This window comes from Hyla sarda, unplaced genomic scaffold, assembly GCF_029499605.1.
Source record: "Hyla sarda isolate aHylSar1 unplaced genomic scaffold, aHylSar1.hap1 scaffold_1342, whole genome shotgun sequence".
Taxonomy (NCBI): domain Eukaryota; kingdom Metazoa; phylum Chordata; class Amphibia; order Anura; family Hylidae; genus Hyla; species Hyla sarda.
The window spans coordinates 1-19,501 of NW_026607968.1; the positions used below are offsets into that span (position 1 = coordinate 1).

General features: G+C 46.4%; 1 protein-coding gene across 1 annotated transcript in view; it reads left to right on the forward strand.

The window, feature by feature from the left end:
- Positions 1–309: 309 nt before the first annotated feature.
- LOC130305904 (ATP-binding cassette sub-family C member 8-like) overlaps positions 310–19,501 on the forward strand; it is a gene marked incomplete at its 5' end in the record, with an annotated part of 52,170 nt that continues 32,978 nt past the window's right edge. The window contains 9 exon segments of the mRNA XM_056552041.1: positions 310–394; positions 2,100–2,180; positions 3,054–3,191; positions 3,390–3,515; positions 4,056–4,152; positions 5,353–5,588; positions 5,680–5,846; positions 5,926–5,995; positions 6,120–6,277. Of these exon segments, the coding sequence (XP_056408016.1) occupies positions 310–394; positions 2,100–2,180; positions 3,054–3,191; positions 3,390–3,515; positions 4,056–4,152; positions 5,353–5,588; positions 5,680–5,846; positions 5,926–5,995; positions 6,120–6,277 (1,158 nt within the window).

The window sequence follows — 19,501 nt, forward strand, 5'->3', positions numbered from 1 at the left end:
TACTACAGAGCGTGGACAAAGGAGCCACGTGTCAAGGGTCCACCATGGGGGTCCGTGCTGATGTACGGCTCTGCATCAGGGGGAATAATCTGTGGACTAGACATCTCAGGAGCAGGTTCTTTACTGTAAGAGCTGTGACTATATAGAATAGTCACTTCAGGAGCTGTAGAACTGGTTCTTTACTGTAAGACATCTTACTAACTGTACTATGCACCTGTGTGAATTGTGGCCTTGTAGGCAGCTGCTGAATATCAGGTGAGCGCACGCTTCATGTAGTCTGTAGTTTAACCCTGTAACCTGTATCTACAGATATAAAGCTGTGATTGACGCCTGCTCCCTACAGCCAGACATCGACATCCTGCCGCACGGGGATCAGACACAAATCGGAGAAAGGGTGAGTGATTCCTGAGTGTGGCCACTAGGGGCAGTAGATGAGGCGCTGTGGTATCATCAGTTTTACATGTTCCTATGGTGTCAGGATCTGATGGGACATGTTCCATTGGTGTCCGGATCTGATAGGACATGTGACTATGGTGTCAGGATCTGATCATGGGACATGTGACTATGGTGTCAGGATCTGATGGGACATGTGACTATGGTGTCGGGATCTGATGGGACAGGTGACTATGGTGTCGGGATCTGATGGGACATGTGACTATGGTGTCGGGATCTGATGGGACATGTGACTATGGTGTCGGGATCTGATGGGACATGTTCCTATGGTGTCGGGATCTGATGGGACATGTTCCTATGGTGTCGGGATCTGATGGGACATGTGACTATGGTGTCGGGATCTGATGGGATATGTGACTATGGTGTCGGGATCTGATGGGACATGTGACTATGGTGTCGGGATCTGATGGGACATGTGACTATGGTGTCTGGATCTGATGGGACATGTGACTATGGTGTCGGGATCTGATGGGACATGTGACTATGGTGTCGGGATCTGATGGGACATGTGACTATGGTGTCGGGATCTGATGGGACATGTGACTATGGTGTCGGGATCTGATGGGACATGTGACTATGGTGTCAGGATCTGATGGGACATGTGACTATGGTGTCTGGATCTGATGGGACATGTGACTATGGTGTCGGGATCTGATGGGACATGTTCCATTGGTGTCCGGATCTGATAGGACATGTGACTATGGTGTCAGGATCTGATCATGGGACATGTGACTATGGTGTCAGGATCTGATGGGACATGTGACTATGGTGTCGGGATCTGATGGGACAGGTGACTATGGTGTCGGGATCTGATGGGACATGTGACTATGGTGTCGGGATCTGATGGGACATGTGACTATGGTGTCGGGATCTGATGGGACATGTTCCTATGGTGTCGGGATCTGATGGGACATGTTCCTATGGTGTCGGGATCTGATGGGACATGTGACTATGGTGTCGGGATCTGATGGGATATGTGACTATGGTGTCGGGATCTGATGGGACATGTGACTATGGTGTCGGGATCTGATGGGACATGTGACTATGGTGTCTGGATCTGATGGGACATGTGACTATGGTGTCGGGATCTGATGGGACATGTGACTATGGTGTCGGGATCTGATGGGACATGTGACTATGGTGTCGGGATCTGATGGGACATGTGACTATGGTGTCAGGATCTGATGGGACATGTGACTATGGTGTCGGGATCTGATGGGACAGGTGACTATGGTGTCGGGATCTGATGGGACATGTGACTATGGTGTCGGGATCTGATGGGACATGTGACTATGGTGTCGGGATCTGATGGGACATGTTCCTATGGTGTCGGGATCTGATGGGACATGTTCCTATGGTGTCGGGATCTGATGGGACATGTGACTATGGTGTCGGGATCTGATGGGATATGTGACTATGGTGTCGGGATCTGATGGGACATGTGACTATGGTGTCGGGATCTGATGGGACATGTGACTATGGTGTCTGGATCTGATGGGACATGTGACTATGGTGTCGGGATCTGATGGGACATGTGACTATGGTGTCGGGATCTGATGGGACATGTGACTATGGTGTCGGGATCTGATGGGACATGTGACTATGGTTTCTGCTCAGTATTAGACACCTTTTGCTTTTTATTTCAGGGGATTAACCTGTCAGGCGGTCAGAAACAGCGGATCAGCGTTGCCAGAGCTCTCTACCAGCAGACAAGAGTTGTTTTTCTGGTAAGCCCCAAATCGCTCGAAATGCACCCAGTAAAGTCCACGGCACTTCCAGATGGATGAGACTCCTACAATAGGGATGGACCATTTATCAGTCTCCGTGTCCATCAGTCTGATAGAAGAGACCTCTTTATTCCAGAATTCATCTCTGTCCCGGTCTTCGTCACGTTCGATGCACCATATAAAGAGGTTCTTTCCATTCTTGCTGCCTGAGGATACTCTTACTTCCTTGGGAATGATTCCCCCTTTACATGTCTGAATGAGGAGCAGATTATATGTTTGTGTTGTGAACCGTGTATCTGGGGGTATTGGTGGACGGGGCAACGGGAAGGGATCATTCCTGGCACCACTCCTCATAGTCACGACAGAACGAGCTCTGTGTCACGTATAATATCCTGGGAGCTCCAGCCTGTAGGACTCTGCTCCTCCTATCTTACTGGTGGACTGGTCAGATCTGTATATAGATGTAAATTACACTCCATAATACAGTGCCCAGATAACACACGGCACTAGGTGTTCAGATAACACACGGCACTAGGTTCCCAGATAACACACGGCACTAGGTTCCCAGATAACACACGGCACTAGGTTCCCAGATAACACACGGCACTAGGTGCCCAGATAACACACGGCACTAGGTTCCCAGATAACACACGGCACTAGGTTCCCAGATAACACACGGCACTAGGTTCCCAGATAACACACGGCACTAGGTGTTCAGATAACACACGGCACTAGGTTCCCAGATAACACACGGCACTAGGTTCCCAGATAACACACGGCACTAGGTTCCCAGATAACACACGGCACTAGGTGCCCAGATAATACAAGATGCCCATTCACATTAACAATCATTGGGTTCCTTCTTCCCGCTAGGACGACCCATTCTCTGCCCTGGACATTCACCTCAGTGACCATCTCATGCAGGATGGGATCCTCAAGATGCTAAGAGACAACAAGACCACCACTGTCCTGGTCACACACAAGCTGCAGTACCTTCCTCATGCTGACTGGGTAAGTGACGCTGCTCACACAGGTCATTAGTCTATTGGGCCATACAATTGGCTAATTCTATTCATCTACAGACTGCGTTGTGTGCCTCTCATGCTTTTTACTGCAGCTCTTCTCTATTAGGATATGATAAGAGATTCCACCTTGGTTCTAGAACAATCTTCTCCCTGTTAATACGACTCCATCTCCTGTGTCCTAAAGATCATTGCCATGAAGGATGGGACAATCCAGCGGGAGGGAACTCTGAAGGACATCCAGACCTTGGACCCGGAGCTGTATGAGCATTGGAAGACGCTGATGAATCGCCAGGACCAGGAGTTGGAGAAGGTGCGTCGGGGGATCACACACCGCCATACTGACGTCAGCAGAAGGAACAGAGACACTTCTGAATAAGATGGAGTTTTTAGGACTTCAGTTTACTGATTTATTGAGGAAGTTATTTACCGACAGATCCTTAAAATGTTCAGGTGGGGGTGGTTCATTAACGTGGTACGCTAGTTCTCTGTATCAAGAAGTCGCCATTTTAGCACAAGCCTAGCAGATTTAGTATAATTTACTTCAGGAATTGGTCAGAGACAATTTTTAGGTCTAGCGTCAGGGACGGTGTGTGAGATTGCGCCTCCTTATAAATATGGTGTATCTAAAGCCAGCAGGATTTTGGCGACTGAGACGTAAGCTGCAGAACATTTTACAATACAAGGGTGCAGACTTATTTACAGAACCCAGGCCCTTTAAGACAAATCCCAAGACTAATAGATGGTATTGCTTCATGTTTGTGTGTCAGCAGAGCTTACAATCTAATATCTGTGCCAGGAGCCCCCTGGTAATGTCAGGTCTGCCCGCCACGTTAAGTTTGTTCTTATGCAGGAAATCACAGAGACAAAGACTCCAGTGGAGAGGAAGACCATCAATAGACCCGTGTTCTCACGGGAGACACTTCTGGGAGATGATGAGGAAGATGAAGGTGAGTGGAAGAGTGAGGGCGCTCTGGTGCTGGTGGGCTGTATGGACAGGAGGAAGTGACGGATATAGGCACCCTGGCCCCTAGTGTGGTACCCTGGGATGGGCTTTCTGGTCCCTCTGGTGGGTGCCCTGGTATCTGATGATAACAACACGAGGACCTGAATGCAGAAAAGGAATAATGATTTATTTGGAGAGATGACCATTCCCCTGACAGCCTTTTTTAGGGAGGTGAAATATGTTGGGGCATTGTCTAATATTTTAATTCAGCAAAATTCCAAGTGTGTTGCAATAACTTGTGTCTGTACTTCAGGGGCACTTAGTAATAACTGGTGGGTGTACTTCAGGGGCACTTAGTAATAACTGGTGGGTGTACTTCAGGGGCACTTAGTAATAACTGGTGGGTGTACTTCAGGGGCACTTAGTAATAACTTGTGGGTGTACTTCAGGGGCACTTAGTAATAACTGGTGGGTGTACTTCAGGGGCACTTAGTAATAACTTGTGGGTGTATTTCAGGGGCACTTAGTAATAACTTGTGGGTGTACTTCAGGGGCACTTAGTAATAGCTTGTGGGTGTACTTCAGGGGCACTTAGTAATAACTGGTGGGTGTAGTTCAGGGGCACTTAGTAATAACTTGTGGGTGTACTTCAGGGGCACTTAGTAATAACTTGTGGGTGTACTTCAGGGGCACTTAGTAATAGCTTGTGGGTGTACTTCAGGGGCACTTAGTAATAACTGGTGGGTGTACTTCAGGGGCACTTAGTAATAACTGGTGGGTGTAGTTCAGGGGCACTTAGTAATAACTGGTGGGTGTACTTCAGGGGCACTTAGTAATAACTGGTGGGTGTACTTCAGGGGCACTTAGTAATAACTGGTGGGTGTACTTCAGGGGCACTTAGTAATAACTGGTGGGTGTACCAACACAGTTCAGTGATATTTATCACCCTGGACCTTTCTTGGGCTTGGTAAGTTTTGGACGTAAGTAAGTCTTGGACGTGGGCACCCTCGTCCTTTGTATAGGCACTCTGGTCCCTGTCATGGATGCCCTTTTCGTGTGTATGAGCACTGTGGTCCCGTCATGTGGGTGCCCTGGTCCCGTCATGTGGGTGCCCGGTTCCCGTCATGAGGGTGCCCAGGTCCAGATGTTGCCATGCTTGCTTCTGTCCTGTGATGCTGATGTCTCGGTGTCATCTCCTCCACAGACGAGGTTTCAGAGAGCGATGATGACGATGACAATATGTCCTCCGTTCTGCACCAGAGGGCGAAGATGCCGTGGAGGGCGTGTGGAAAATACCTGAGCTCGGCCGGGATCCTGCTCCTCCCGGTCCTGGTCTTCTCGCAGCTCCTCAAGCACACACTCATGGTTGCCATTGACTACTGGCTGGCACAGTGGACTTCGGATGCCATTTTTAACACTTCGTCTCTATGCACAGGGCAGGTACAGAGTGAAGGGGCCCCATTAATAGTTCCTGGTCCCACATGTGGTGACGATGTCAATGTTGACTAGAACTCCCATCATCTTCCTGCAGACCCGCGGTTTCGACCACTCTCCGTACTCCATGGTGTTCAGTGTTCTGTCCTGTCTGGCCATCATTATGTGCCTTGCGACCTCCATCGCTGTAGAGTGGACTGGACTGCGAGTCGCCAAGAAGCTGCACAACAGTCTCCTGAATGCCACCATCTTGGCGCCCATGAGGTGCGGAGGAGGGACAGGCTGCGGCAGGTATCCGGACGCATTTCGGTGAATTCTTTACCACCTATTTTTGTTTTTTCAGGTTTTTCGAGACGACTCCTCTGGGCAGCATCCTGAACCGCTTCTCTGCAGACTTCAACACCATAGATCAGGTATGATGGATCACTGTGTGGATGTCCAGCCCTGCCCTGCTGAGGGAGCTGCCATCTTGGTAGGCCCATGATGTGAATGAGGCCACTGATGTGATGTTTTACTATGTCATCCTTTCTCTGGCAGCATATCCCGGCCACCCTGGAGTGTCTGAGCCGCTCCACACTGCTGTGTGTGTCCGCACTGGCTGTCATCTCCTACGTCACCCCCATCTTCCTCATCTCCTTGGTCCCCTTGGTCATCACCTGCTACTTTATTCAGAAGTATTTCCGAGTGGCCGCCAGGTAATGCCCCTAGTGTTGTTTATATCTGGATATAGTTACATAGTTACATAGTTAGTACGGTTGAAAAAAGACATACGTCCATCAAGTTCAACCAGGGAATTGAAGGGTAGGGGTGTGGCGCGATATTGGGGAAAGGATGGGATTTTATATTTCTTCATAAGCATTAATGTTATTTTGTTCCAGGAATGTATCTAATCCTGTCTTAAAGCTGTTAATTTTTCCAGCTGTGACCAGTTCCTGAGGTAGACTGTTCCATAAGTTCACAGTTCTCATGGTAAAGAAGGCGTGTTGCCCCTTGAGACTAAACTTTTTCTTCTCTAGACGGAGGGAGTGCCCCCTCGTCCTTTGGGGGGGGGGGGGGTTTAACCTGGAACAGTTTTTCTCCATATTTTTTGTATGGGCCATTAATATACTTATATACGTTTATCATATCCCCCCTTAAACGTCTCTTCTCAAGACTAAACAATTGTAACTCCTTTAATCGCTCCTCATAGCTAAGATGTTCCATGCCCCATATTAGTTTAGTCACGTGTCTCTGCACCCTTTCCCGCTCCACAGTGCCCCTTTTATGGACAGGTGACCAAAACTGACCAGCATATTCCAGGTGAGGCCGTACCAATGCTTTATAAAGGGGGAGTATTATACACTATAGACTGTACCAATGCTTTATAAAGGGGGAGTATTATGTCCCTGTCCCTTGAGTCCAGGCCTCTTTTTATACATGACAATATCCTGCCGGCCTTGGAAGCAGCAGCCTGACATTGCATGCTATTCTGTAGTCTGTGATCTACAAGTACACCCAGATCCTTCTCTACCAGTGACTCTGCTAGTTTAACCCCTTAAGGACCAATGACGTACCGGTACGTCATTGGTCCTGCTCTTCTGATATAACGCGGGGTTACACAGTAACCCCGCGTCATATCATGGCGGGCCCGGCGTCATAGTGAAGCCGGGACCCGCCTCTAATAGCGCGCAGCGCCGATCACGGCGCCGCGCGCTATTAACCCTTTAGCCGCGCGCTCAAAGCTGAGCCGCGCGGCTAAAAGTGAAAGTGAAAGTTCCCGGCTAGCTCAGTCGAGCTGTTCGGGATAGCCGCGGCTAATCGCGGCATCCCGAACAGCTGACAGGACAGCGGGAGGGCCCCTACCTGCCTCCTCGCTGTCCGATCGCCGAATGACTGCTCAGTGCCTGAGATCCAGGCATGAGCAGTCATGCGGCAGAATCGTTGATCACTGGTTTCTTATGAGAAACCAGTGATCAACATAGAAGATCAGTGTGTGCAGTGTTATAGGTCCCTATGGGACCTATAACACTGCAAAAAAAAAGTGAAAAAAAAAGTGAATAAAGATCATTTAACTCCTCCCCTATTAAAAGTTTGAATCACCCCCCTTTTCCAATAAAAAAAAAAACACAGTGTAAATAAAAATAAAAATAAACATATGTGGTATCACCGCGTGCGGAAATGTCCGAATTATAAAAATATATCATTAATTAAACCGCTCGGTCAATGGCGTGCGCGCAAAAAAATTCCAAAGTCCAAAATAGTGCATTTTTGGTCACTTTTTATATCATTTAAAAATGAATAAAAAGTGATCAATAAGTCCTATCAATGCAAAAATGGTACCGTTAAAAACTTCAGATCACGGCGCAAAAAATGAGCCCTCATACCGCCCCATACACGGAAAAATAAAAAAGTTATAGGGGTCAGAAGATGACAATTTTAAACGTATTAATTTTCCTGCATGTAGTTATGATTTTTTCCAAAAGTCCGACAAAATCAAACCTATATAAGTAGGGTATCATTTTAATCGTATGGACCTAGAGAATACATATCAGGTGTCATTTTTACCGAAAAATGTACTACGTAGAAACGGAAGCCCCCAAAAGTTACAAAACAGCGTTTTTTTTTCAATTTTGTCGCACAATGATTTTTTTTCCCGCTTCACCATAGATTTTTGGGCAAAATGACTGACGTCATTACAAAGTAGAATTGGTGGCGCAAAAAATAAGCCATCATATGGATTTTTAGGTGTAAATTTGAAAGAGTTATGATTTTTTAAAGGCAAGGAGCAAAAAACGAAAATGCAAAAACGGAAAAACCTCCGGTCCTTAAGGGGTTAATCCCCCCTAAGACATACGACGCTGCAGGTTATTAGTACCCAGATGCATAACTTTACATTTATCCACATTGAACCTCATTTGCCAAGTGGATGCCCAGACACTTAGTCTATCCAAGTCATCTTGTAACCTATACACATCCTCTATAGACTGTACCGTGCTACAAAGCTTGGTGTCATCTGCAAAGAACATCCTCTATAACATTGATAAATAAATTAAACAACAGTGGGCCCAGTACTGAACCTTGGGGTACACCACTAATAATCGGGGACCAATCAGAGTTCGAATCATTGACCACCACTCTCTGGGTACGATCCATGAGCCAGTGTTCAATCCAGTTACAAACTAAAGTTTCCAAGCCCAAGGACCTTAACTTACCTGTCAGACGTCTGTGAGGGACAGTATCAAATGCTTTAGCAAAATCCAGAAACACTATATCCACAGCCATTCCTCTATATACACAGCCATTCCTCTATATACACAGCCATTCCTCTATATACACATCCCCCCTCTATATACACAGCCCCCCTCTATATCCACAGCCATTCCTCTGTCAAGGCTTCTACTCACTTCTTCATAAAAGCAAATTAGATTGGTTTGACAACTTCTCTCCTTAGTAAACCCATGCTGGCTATCACTTATAATACTATTATCCCCTATGTTTTCCTGTATGTAATCCCTTAGAAGTCCTTCAAACAATTTACCCACAATGCACGTTAAACTTACCGGTCTATAGTTTCCTGGGGAAGACCTAGAGCCCTTTTTGAAGATTGGCACCACATTTGCCTTGCACCAGTCTCTTGGCACAATACCAGACACCAGAGAATCTCTAAATATCATGAACAGGGGTACAGATATTACTGAACTTACCTCTCTAAGAACTCTTGGGTGTAGTCCATCCGGTCCTGGAGATTTGCTTACATTTATATTACTTAACTTACCTTGTACCATTTCTACATTAAGCCAGTTCAGTACATTACATGATGTGTTACCAGCACTGACCTGTACATGATGTGTTACCAGCACTGACCTGTACATGATGTGTTACCAGCACTGACCTGTACATGATGTGTTACCAGCACTGACCTGTACATGATGTGTTACCAGCACTGACCTGTCCAATGTCAGCTCCTTCTTCCATAGTATATACAGAACTAAAGAACCCATTCAGTAGCTCCGCCTTCTCTTTATCGCCTGTGACAACCTCCCCATTATCATTATTAAGGGGTCCTACATGCTCTGTCCTTGTTTTTTTTGCATTTATATATCTAAAAAAATATTTAGGATTAGTTTTGCTTTCTTTGGCCACCTGTCTCTCATTTAGAATTTTTGCAGTTTTTATTACATTTTTACAGATTTTATTAAGCTCCTTGTACTGTATAAATGTTATCGCTGACCCATCAGATTTGTATTTTTTGAAGGCTATTTTTTTGTTGTTTATTGCTCTTTTAACATCATTTGTCAGCCATGTAGGATTTAGTTTTAATGGTTTATATTTGTTTCCCTTTGGTATATATTTAGCTGTATAGTTATTTAGAGTTGATATAAAGATGTCCCATTTCCCTTCTGTATCAGTATTTGAGAACCCCTCCCCCAGTCTATGTCCTGTAGGGCAGATCTCAGCCCAGGGAAATTTGCCTTTTTAAAGTTATATGTTTTTGCCTTCTCCGTCTGTCTTTGTTTTCTACATTTTAAGTGAAAAGTAACTATATTGTGGTCGTTATTACCAAGGTTTTCCCGCACAGTTACATTACCAACCAGCTCTGCGTTGTTGGAAATGATCAGATCCCACAAGGCATCACTTCTTGTTGGGTCCTCCACAAACTGGCCCATAAAATTATCCTGCAATAAATTTAGGAATTGTCGCCCCTTTGTAGTTTTAGCCAGCCCCCGACCCCGATCTATATCTGGATAGTTATAATCTCCCATTATTACCACTGTACCTGCCCGGGCGGCCTCTCTATTTGTTTATACAGCCGACCTTCTATCTCTTCAGTGATATTAGGGGGTCTGTAGATTACACCAAATACTATTTTTCTGTATTTCCCTCCTTTTTTAATTCTACCCACAATGATTCCACATCCTCAGAATCATCACACACTATGGCATCGTTCACACTGACTTTCATACCACTTCTTACATACAGACAGACTCCACCACCTTTTCTGTTCATTCTATCTTTGCGAAACAATGTAAACCCCTGCAGATTGACAGATAGTGTTGGTCTGAGACGCAGTTGTGGGGGTCCTCAAGGCTCCCCTCTGCCTTGGCTCTGTCATGGTCCTCATCTTGTTGGTGCCAGGTGTGATGTGTCTTGTAGTTCGGCGCTGTCGTCTTCTTATTTATTGCTCGGATTTTTCCTTTTATAGAGAAGTTTCTGGATGCTTGTTGTTTTTCTACGTCTGTTTACTTTGAGGTTTCCCGGATCTGTGGCGCCGTCTGTATCATTGTCCTTATGGAGATGATGCATTTATATTGTGGATTCGTGTCTCCTGCGCGGTGGGGGCCACACGGGCCAGGACCCTCCAGATGGCTGGAATACATGTAGATTCCCAGCAGCACTTGGGATTTGTGTGTGTGTGTCCCCTCCCCCCCCCCCCAAGTCACATCCCATTCAGTTTGCTGTGATCCCTCACACTGCATTATGGGTAAATTATGATGAAATTGGTCCTCGGGTCGATGATGGGGACCCTGCAGGGGTTAATTCCTCTGATTACATTCCAGGGTTTATCCTCATTGTGAAGATTAATGTCAGAGCTGCCTCTCCCACTCGGACCCTCCATATTACATTGCGGAGACTTTGTAGTTTGGCGACACAATAATGCTCCCCCAATGAGTGCGGTGTGAGAGATTACACCAGCCCTACAGGGGCCACATAGGATCAGCATTCCATCCTATAGCACATACATTCTGGGGCCCTGCTGCCCCTCTCCCACAATGATACAAATTAGGGATCGACCGATATCGTTTTTTTAGGGCCGATACCCATAATCTGTTGAGGTTAGGGCCGATAGCCGATAACTTATACCGATATAAGTTATCGGCTATTTATCCCCCCCCCCCCCCCCCCGCGACACAGCTGCAGATCATTGATTTAAAGCGGGCGCTTTAAATCAATGCACTGCAGTGGCTTTTGCGGTGCCATAGGCCGCCGCTGCCGCCACCCCCCGCTTCTCTCCCTCTACCTGTCAGGGTGGTACAGGCCATCCTTCCTGTAGTGTCCGGCGGTATTCCGGGTGGAGGGTGAACCGGTCCAGACTGTCCTTCTTCTCCGGGGGTCCTCTTCTCCACTCCGGGCAGGCTCCGGCCTAGTAACGCAGCATAGACGCCGCTGCGCAGTGACGCCCGTGCGCAGCAAGGCACCTGACGTCACGGCGTAGCGGCGTCTATGCAGCGTACTAGGCCGGAGCCTGCCCGGAGTGGAGAAGAGGACCCCCGGAGGACAGCCCGGACCGGTTCACCTTCCACCCGGAATGCCGCCGGACACTACAGGAAGGATGGATGGCCCGGACCACCCCCATTACGGGTAAGTTTAATTTTTTTTATTGACTCGGAGGGTGGGGGAGGGGCCTGACCGGTATAGCGGTATGGGCAAAAATCCATACCGGTATACCGCCCAGCACTACGGTGGGGGGTGAAACGCGGTGCGGTGGGTCAGGGGGGGCGGTCGCGGTGCGGCGGGTCGGGGGGCAGTGGCGGTGCGGGGGGCGGGGCATTATCGGCTTATCGGCAAGGTAGTTGCCGATACCGATAATGCCCAAAATCGTGATTATCGGCCGATAATATCGGCCGTACCGATAATCGGTCGATCCCTAATACAAATCCCAACCAGATCGACACACTCAACACACTGGTCCACAGAGCTTACAGTCTACATGGAAAAAGACAAAGCATTATAAGAATAATAGGAATCTGTGACCCTGCAGTGTAATAAGAATGATAGGAAGCTGTGACCCCGGAGTATTATAAGAATGATAGGAAGCTGTGACCCTGCAGTGTAATAAGAATGATAGGAAGCTGTGACCCCCGTGTCTAATAAGAATGATAGGAAGCTGTGACCCCGCAGTGTAATAAGAATGATAGGAAGCTGTGACCCTGCAGTGTAATAAGAATGATAGGAAGCTGTGACCCCCGTGTCTAATAAGAATGATAGGAAGCTGTGACCCCCGTGTCTAATAAGAATGATAGGAAGCTGTGACCCCGCAGTGTAATAAGAATAATAGGAAGCTGTAACCCCTGAGTATTAAGAATGATAGGAAGCTGTGACCCCGGAGTATTATAAGAATGATAGGAAGCAGTGACCCCGCAGTGTAATAAGAATGATAGGAAGCTGTGACCCCGGAGTATTATAAGAATGATAGGAAGCTGTGACCCTGCAGTGTAATAAGAATGATAGGAAGCTGTGACCCCCGTCTCTAATAAGAATGATAGGAAGCTGTGACCCCGCAGTGTAATAAGAATAATAGGAAGCTGTAACCCCCGAGTATTAAGAATGAGAGGAAGCTGTGACCCCGGAATATTATAAGAATGAGAGGAAGCTGTGGCCCCGCAGTGTAATAAGAATGAGAGGAAGCTGTGACCCTACAGTGTAATAAGAATGAGAGGAAGCTGTGACCCTACAGTGTAATAAGAATGATAGGAAGCTGTGACCCTACAGTGTAATAAGAATGATAGGAAGCTGTGACCCCACAGTGTAATAAGAATGAGAGGAAGCTGTGACCCCAGAGTATTATAACAATAGGAGGAAGCTGTGACCCCACATTGTAACAAGAATGAGAGGAAGCTGTGACCCCACAGTGTAATAAGAATGAGAGGAAGCTGTGACCCCGCAGTGTAATAAGAATGAGAGGAAGCTGTGACCCCGCAGTATAATAAGAATGAGAGGAAGCTGTGACCCCACAGTGTAATAAGAATGATAGGAAGCTGTGACCACGCAGTGTAATAAGAATGAGAGGAAGCTGTGACCCCAAAGTGTAATAAGAATGAGAGGAAGCTGTGACCCCACAGTGTAATAAGAATGAGAGGAAGCTGTGACCCCACAGTGTAATAAGAATGAGAGGAAGCTGTGACCACGCAGTGTAATAAGAATGAGAGGAAGCTGTGACCCCAAAGTGTAATAAGAATGAGAGGAAGCTGTGACCCCACAGTGTAATAAGAATGAGAGGAAGCTGTGACCCCGCAGTGTAATAAGAATGAGAGGAAGCTGTGACCCGGAGTATTATAAGAATGAGAGGAAGCTCTGACCCCGGAGTATTATAAGAATGAGAGGAAGCTGTGACCCCACATTGTAATAAGAATGAGAGGAAGCTGTGACCCCCGCAGTGTAATAAGAATGATAGGAAGCTGTGACCCCGGAGTATTATAAGAATGATAGGAAGCTGTGACCCCGGAGTATTATAAGAATGAGAGGAAGCTGTGACCCCACAGTGTAATAAGAATGATAGGAAGCGGTGACCCCGCAGTGTAATAAAAATGATAGGAAGCGGTGACCCTGCAGTGTAATAAGAATGATAGTAAGTGGTGACCCCACAGTGTAATAAGAATGATAGGAAGCTGTGACCCCCCGAGTCTAATAAGAATAATAGGAAGTTGTGACCCCGCAGTGTAATAAGAATAATAGGAAGCTGTGACCCCCGAGTATTATAAGAATGAGAGGAAGCTGTGACCCCGGAGTATTATAAGAATGAGAGGAAGCTGTGACCCTGCAGTGTAATAAGAATGAGAGGAAGCTGTGACCCCGGAGTATTATAAGAATGAGAGGAAGCTGTTACCCCGCAGTGTAATAAGAATGCTAGGAAGCTCTGACCCCAGAGTATTATAAGAATAATAGGAAGTTGTGACCCCGCAGTGTAATAAGAATAATAGGAAGCTGTGACCCCCGAATATTATAAGAATGAGAGGAAGCTGTGACCCCGGAGTATTATAAGAATGAGAGGAAGCTGTGACCCCACAGTGTAATAAGAATGATAGGAAGCTGTGACCCCGCAGTGTAATAAGAATGATAGGAAGCTGTGACCCCACAGTGTAATAAGAATGATAGGAAGCTGTGACCCCACAGTGTAATAAGAATGAGAGGAAGCTGTGACCCCGCAGTGTAATAAGATTGAGAGGAAGCTTTGACCCCACAGTGTGGTAAGAATGAGAGGAAGCTTTGACCCCGCAGTGTAATAAGAATGATAGGAAGCTGTGATCACGCAGTGTAATAAGAATGAGAGGAAGCTGTGACCCCATAGTGTAATAAGAATGAGAGGAAGCTGTGACCCCACAGTGTAATAAGAATGATAGGAAGCTGTGACCCCACAGTGTAATAAGAATGAGAGGAAGCTGTGACCCCGCAGTGTAATAAGAATAGGAAGCTGTGACCCCACAGTGTCATAAGAATGAGAGGAATCTGTGACCCTGCTGTGTAATAAGAATGATAGGAAGCTGTGACCCCACAGTGTAATAAGAATTAGAGGAAGCTGTGATCAGGCAGTGTAATAAGAATGATAGGAAGCTGTGATCCCACAGTGTAATAAGAATGAGAGGAAGCTGTGACCCCGGAGTATCATAAGAATGAGAGGAAGCTGTGACCCCGCAGTGTAATAAGAATCAGAGGAAGCTGTGACCCTGCAGTGTAATAAGAATGAGAGGAAGCTGTGACCCCACAGTGTAATAAGAATGAGAGGAAGCTGTGACCCCACAGTGTAATAAGAATAATAGGAAGCTGTGACCCCCGAGTATTATAAGAATGAGAGGAAGCTGTGACCCCGGAGTATTATAAGAATGAGAGGAAGCTGTGACCCTGCAGTGTAATAAGAATGAGAGGAAGCTGTGACCCCGCAGTGTAATAAGAATGATAGGAAGCTGTGACCCTGCAGTGTAATAAGAATGAGAGGAAGCTGTGACCCTGGAGTATTATAAGAATGAGAGGAAGCTGTGACCACACAGTGTAATAAGAATGAGAGGAAGCTGTGACCCCGCAGTGTAATAAGAATGAGAGGAAGCTGTGACCCTGGAGTATTATAAGAATGAGAGGAAGCTGTGACCCCACAGTGTAATAAGAATGATAGGAAGCTGTGACCCCACAGTGTGATAAGAATGAGAGGAAGCTGTGACCCCGCAGTGTAATAAGAATGAGAGGAAGCTGTGACCCCGCAGTGTAATAAGAATGAGAGGAAGCTGTGACCCCGCAGTGTAATAAGAATGAGAGGAAGCTGTGCCCCCGCAGTGTAATAAGAATGAGAGGAAGCTGTGACCCCGGAGTATTATAAGAATGAGAGGAAGCTGTGACCCCACAGTGTGATAAGAATGAGAGGAAGCTGTGACCCCACAGTGTAATAAGAATGAGAGGAAGCTGTGACCCTGCAGTTTAATAAGAATGAGAGGAAGCTGTGACCCCGCAGTGTAATAAGAATGAGAGGAAGCTGTGACCCTGCAGTGTAATAAGAATGAGAGGAAGCTGTGACCCTGCAGTGTAATAAGAATGAGAGGAAGCTGTGACCCCGGAGTATTATAAGAATGAGAGGAAGCTGTGACCCCGGAGTATTATAAGAATGATAGGAAGCTGTGACCCCGCAGTGTAATAAGAATGAGAGGAAGCTGTGACCCCGGAGTATTATAAGAATGAGAGGAAGCTGTGACCCCGCAGTGTAATAAGAATGAGAGGAAGCTGTGACCCCGCAGTGTAATAAGAATGAGAGGAAGCTGTGACCCCGGAGTATTATAAGAATGAGAGGAAGCTGTGACCCCACAGTGTAATAAGAATGATAGGAAGCTGTGACCCTGCAGTGTAATAAAAATGGGAGGAAGCTGTGACCCCGGAGTATTATAAGAATGAGAGGAAGCTGTGACCCCGGAGTATTATAAGAATGAGAGGAAGCTGTGACCCTGCAGTGTAATAAGAATGAGAAGAAGCTGTGACCCCGCAGTGTAATAAGAATGAGAGGAAGCTGTGACCCCACAGTGTAATAAGAATGAGAGGAAGCTGTGACCCCACAGTGTAATAAGAATGAGAGGAAGCTGTGACCCTGCAGTGTAATAAGAATGAGAGGAAGCTGTGACCCTGCAGTGTAATAAGAACGATAGGAAGCTGTGACCCCGCAGTGTAATAAGAATGAGAGGAAGCTGTGACCACAGAATATTATAAGAATGAGAGGAAACTGTGACCCTGCAGTGTAATAAGAATGAGAGGAAGCTGTGACCCTGCAGTTTAATAAGAATGAGAGGAAGCTGTGACCCCGGAGTATTATAAGAATGAGAGGAAACTGTGACCCCACAGTGTAATAAGAATGAGAGGAAGCTGTGACCCCGCAATGTAATAAGAATGAGAGGAAGCTGTGACCCCACAGTGTAATAAGAATGAGAGGAAGCTGTGACCCCACAGTGTTATAAGAATGAGAGGAAGCTGTGATCACGCAGTGTAATAAGAATGATAGGAAGCTGTGATCACGCAGTGTAATAAGAATGAGAGGAAACTGTGACCCTGCAGTGTAATAAGAATGAGAGGAAGCTGTGACCCCGGAGTATTATAAGAATGAGAGGAAGCTGTGACCCCGCAGTGTAATAAGAATGAGAGGAAGCTGTGACCCTGCAGTGTAATAAGAATGAGAGGAAGCTGTGACCCTGCCGTGTAATAAGAATGATAGGAAGCTGTGACCCTGCAGTGTAATAAGAATGAGAGGAAGCTGGGACCCTGCAGTGTAATAAGAATGAGAGGATGCTGTGACCACGCAGTGTAATAAGAATGAGAGGAAGCTGGGACCCCACAGTGTAATAAGAATGATAGGAAGCTGTGACCACGCAGTGTAATAAGAATGATAGGAAGCTGTGACCCCGGAGTATTATAAGAATGAGAGGAAGCTGTGACCCCGCAGTGTAATAAGAATGAGAGGAAGCTGTGACCCTGCAGTGTAATAAGAATGAGAGGAAGCTGTGAACCCGCAGTGTAATAAGAATGAGAGGAAGCTGTGACCCTGCAGTGTAATAAGAATGAGAGGAAGCTGTGACCACGCAGTGTAATAAGAATGAGAGGAAGCTGTGACCCCGCAGTGTGATAAGAATGAGATGAAGCTGTGACCCCGCAGTGTAATAAGAATGAGATGAAGCTGTGACCCCACAGTGTGATAAGAATGAGAGGAAGCTGTGACCCCACAGTGTAATAAGAATTAGAGGAAGCTGTGACCCCGGAGTATTATAACAATTAGAGGAAGCTGTGACCCCGGATTATTATAAGAATGAGAGGAAGCTGTGACCCCGCAGTGTAATAAGAATGAGAGGAAGCTGTGACCCCACAGTGTAATAAGAATGAGAGGAAGCTCTGACCCTGCAGTGTAATAAGAATGAGAGGAAGCTGTGACCCCACAGTGTAATAAGAATGATAGGAAGCTGTGACCCCACAGTGTAATAAGAATGATAGGAAGCTGTGACCCCGCAGTGTAATAAGAATGATAGGAAGCTGTGACCCCACAGTGTAATAAGAATGATAGGAAGCTGTGACCCCACAGTGTAATAAGAATGAGAGGAAGCTGTGACCCCGCAGTGTAATAAGATTGAGAGGAAGCTTTGACCCCACAGTGTGGTAAGAATGAGAGGAAGCTTTGACCCCGCAGTGTAATAAGAATGATAGGAAGCTGTGATCACGCACTGTAATAAGAATGAGAGGAAGCTGTGACCCCATAGTGTAATAAGAATGAGAGGAAGCTGTGACCCCACAGTGTAATAAGAATGATAGGAAGCTGTGACCCCACAGTGTAATAAGAATGAGAGGAAGCTGTGACCCCGCAGTGTAATAAGAATAGGAAGCTGTGACCCCACAGTGTAATAAGAATGAGAGGAATCTGTGACCCTGCTGTGTAATAAGAATGATAGGAAGCTGTGACCCCACAGTGTAATAAGAATTAGAGGAAGCTGTGATCAGGCAGTGTAATAAGAATGATAGGAAGCTGTGATCCCACAGTGTAATAAGAATGAGAGGAAGCTGTGATCACGCAGTGTAATAAGAATGAGAGGAAGCTGTGACCCCGGAGTATCATAAGAATGAGAGGAAGCTGTGACCCCGCAGTGTAATAAGAATCAGAGGAAGCTGTGACCCTGCAGTGTAATAAGAATGAGAGGAAGCTGTGACCCCACAGTGTAATAAGAATGAGAGGAAGCTGTGACCCCACAGTGTAATAAGAATGAGAGGAAGCTGTGACCCCACAGTGTAATAAGAATGAGAGGAAGCTGTGACCCCGCAGTGTAATAAGAATGAGAGGAAGCTGTGACCCCACAGTGTAATAAGAATGATAGGAAGCTGTGACCCCACAGTGTAAAAAGAATGATAGGAAGCTGTGACCCCGCAGTGTAATAAGAATGATAGGAAGCTGTGACCCCACAGTGTAATAAGAATGATAGGAAGCTGTGACCCCACAGTGTTATAAGAATGATAGGAAGCTGTGACCCCAAAGTGTAATAAGAATGATAGGAAGCTGTGACCCCGCAGTGTAATAAGAATGAGAGGAAGCTGTGACCCCGCAGTGTAATAAGAATGATAGGAAGCTGTGACACCACAGTGTAATAAGAATGATAGGAAGCTGTGACCCCGCAGTGTAATAAGAATGATAGGAAGCTGTGACCCTGCAGTGTAATAAGAATGATAGGAAGCTGTGACCCCACAGTGTAATAAGAATGATAGGAAGCCGTGACCCCACAGTGTAAAAAGTATGATAGGAAGCTGTGACCCCGCAGTGTAATAAGAATGATAGGAAGCTGTGACCCCACAGTGTAATAAGAATGATAGGAAGCTGTGACCCCACAGTGTAATAAGAATGAGAGGAAGCTGTGACCCCGCAGTGTTATAAGATTGAGAGGAAGCTTTGACCCCACAGTGTGGTAAGAATGAGAGGAAGCTTTGACCCCGCAGTGTAATAAGAATGATAGGAAGCTGTGATCACGCAGTGTAATAAGAATGAGAGGAAGCTGTGACCCCATAGTGTAATAAGAATGAGAGGAAGCTGTGACCCCACAGTGTAATAAGAATGATAGGAAGCTGTGACCCCACAGTGTAATAAGAATGAGAGGAAGCTGTGACCCCGCAGTGTAATAAGAATAGGAAGCTGTGACCCCACAGTGTAATAAGAATGAGAG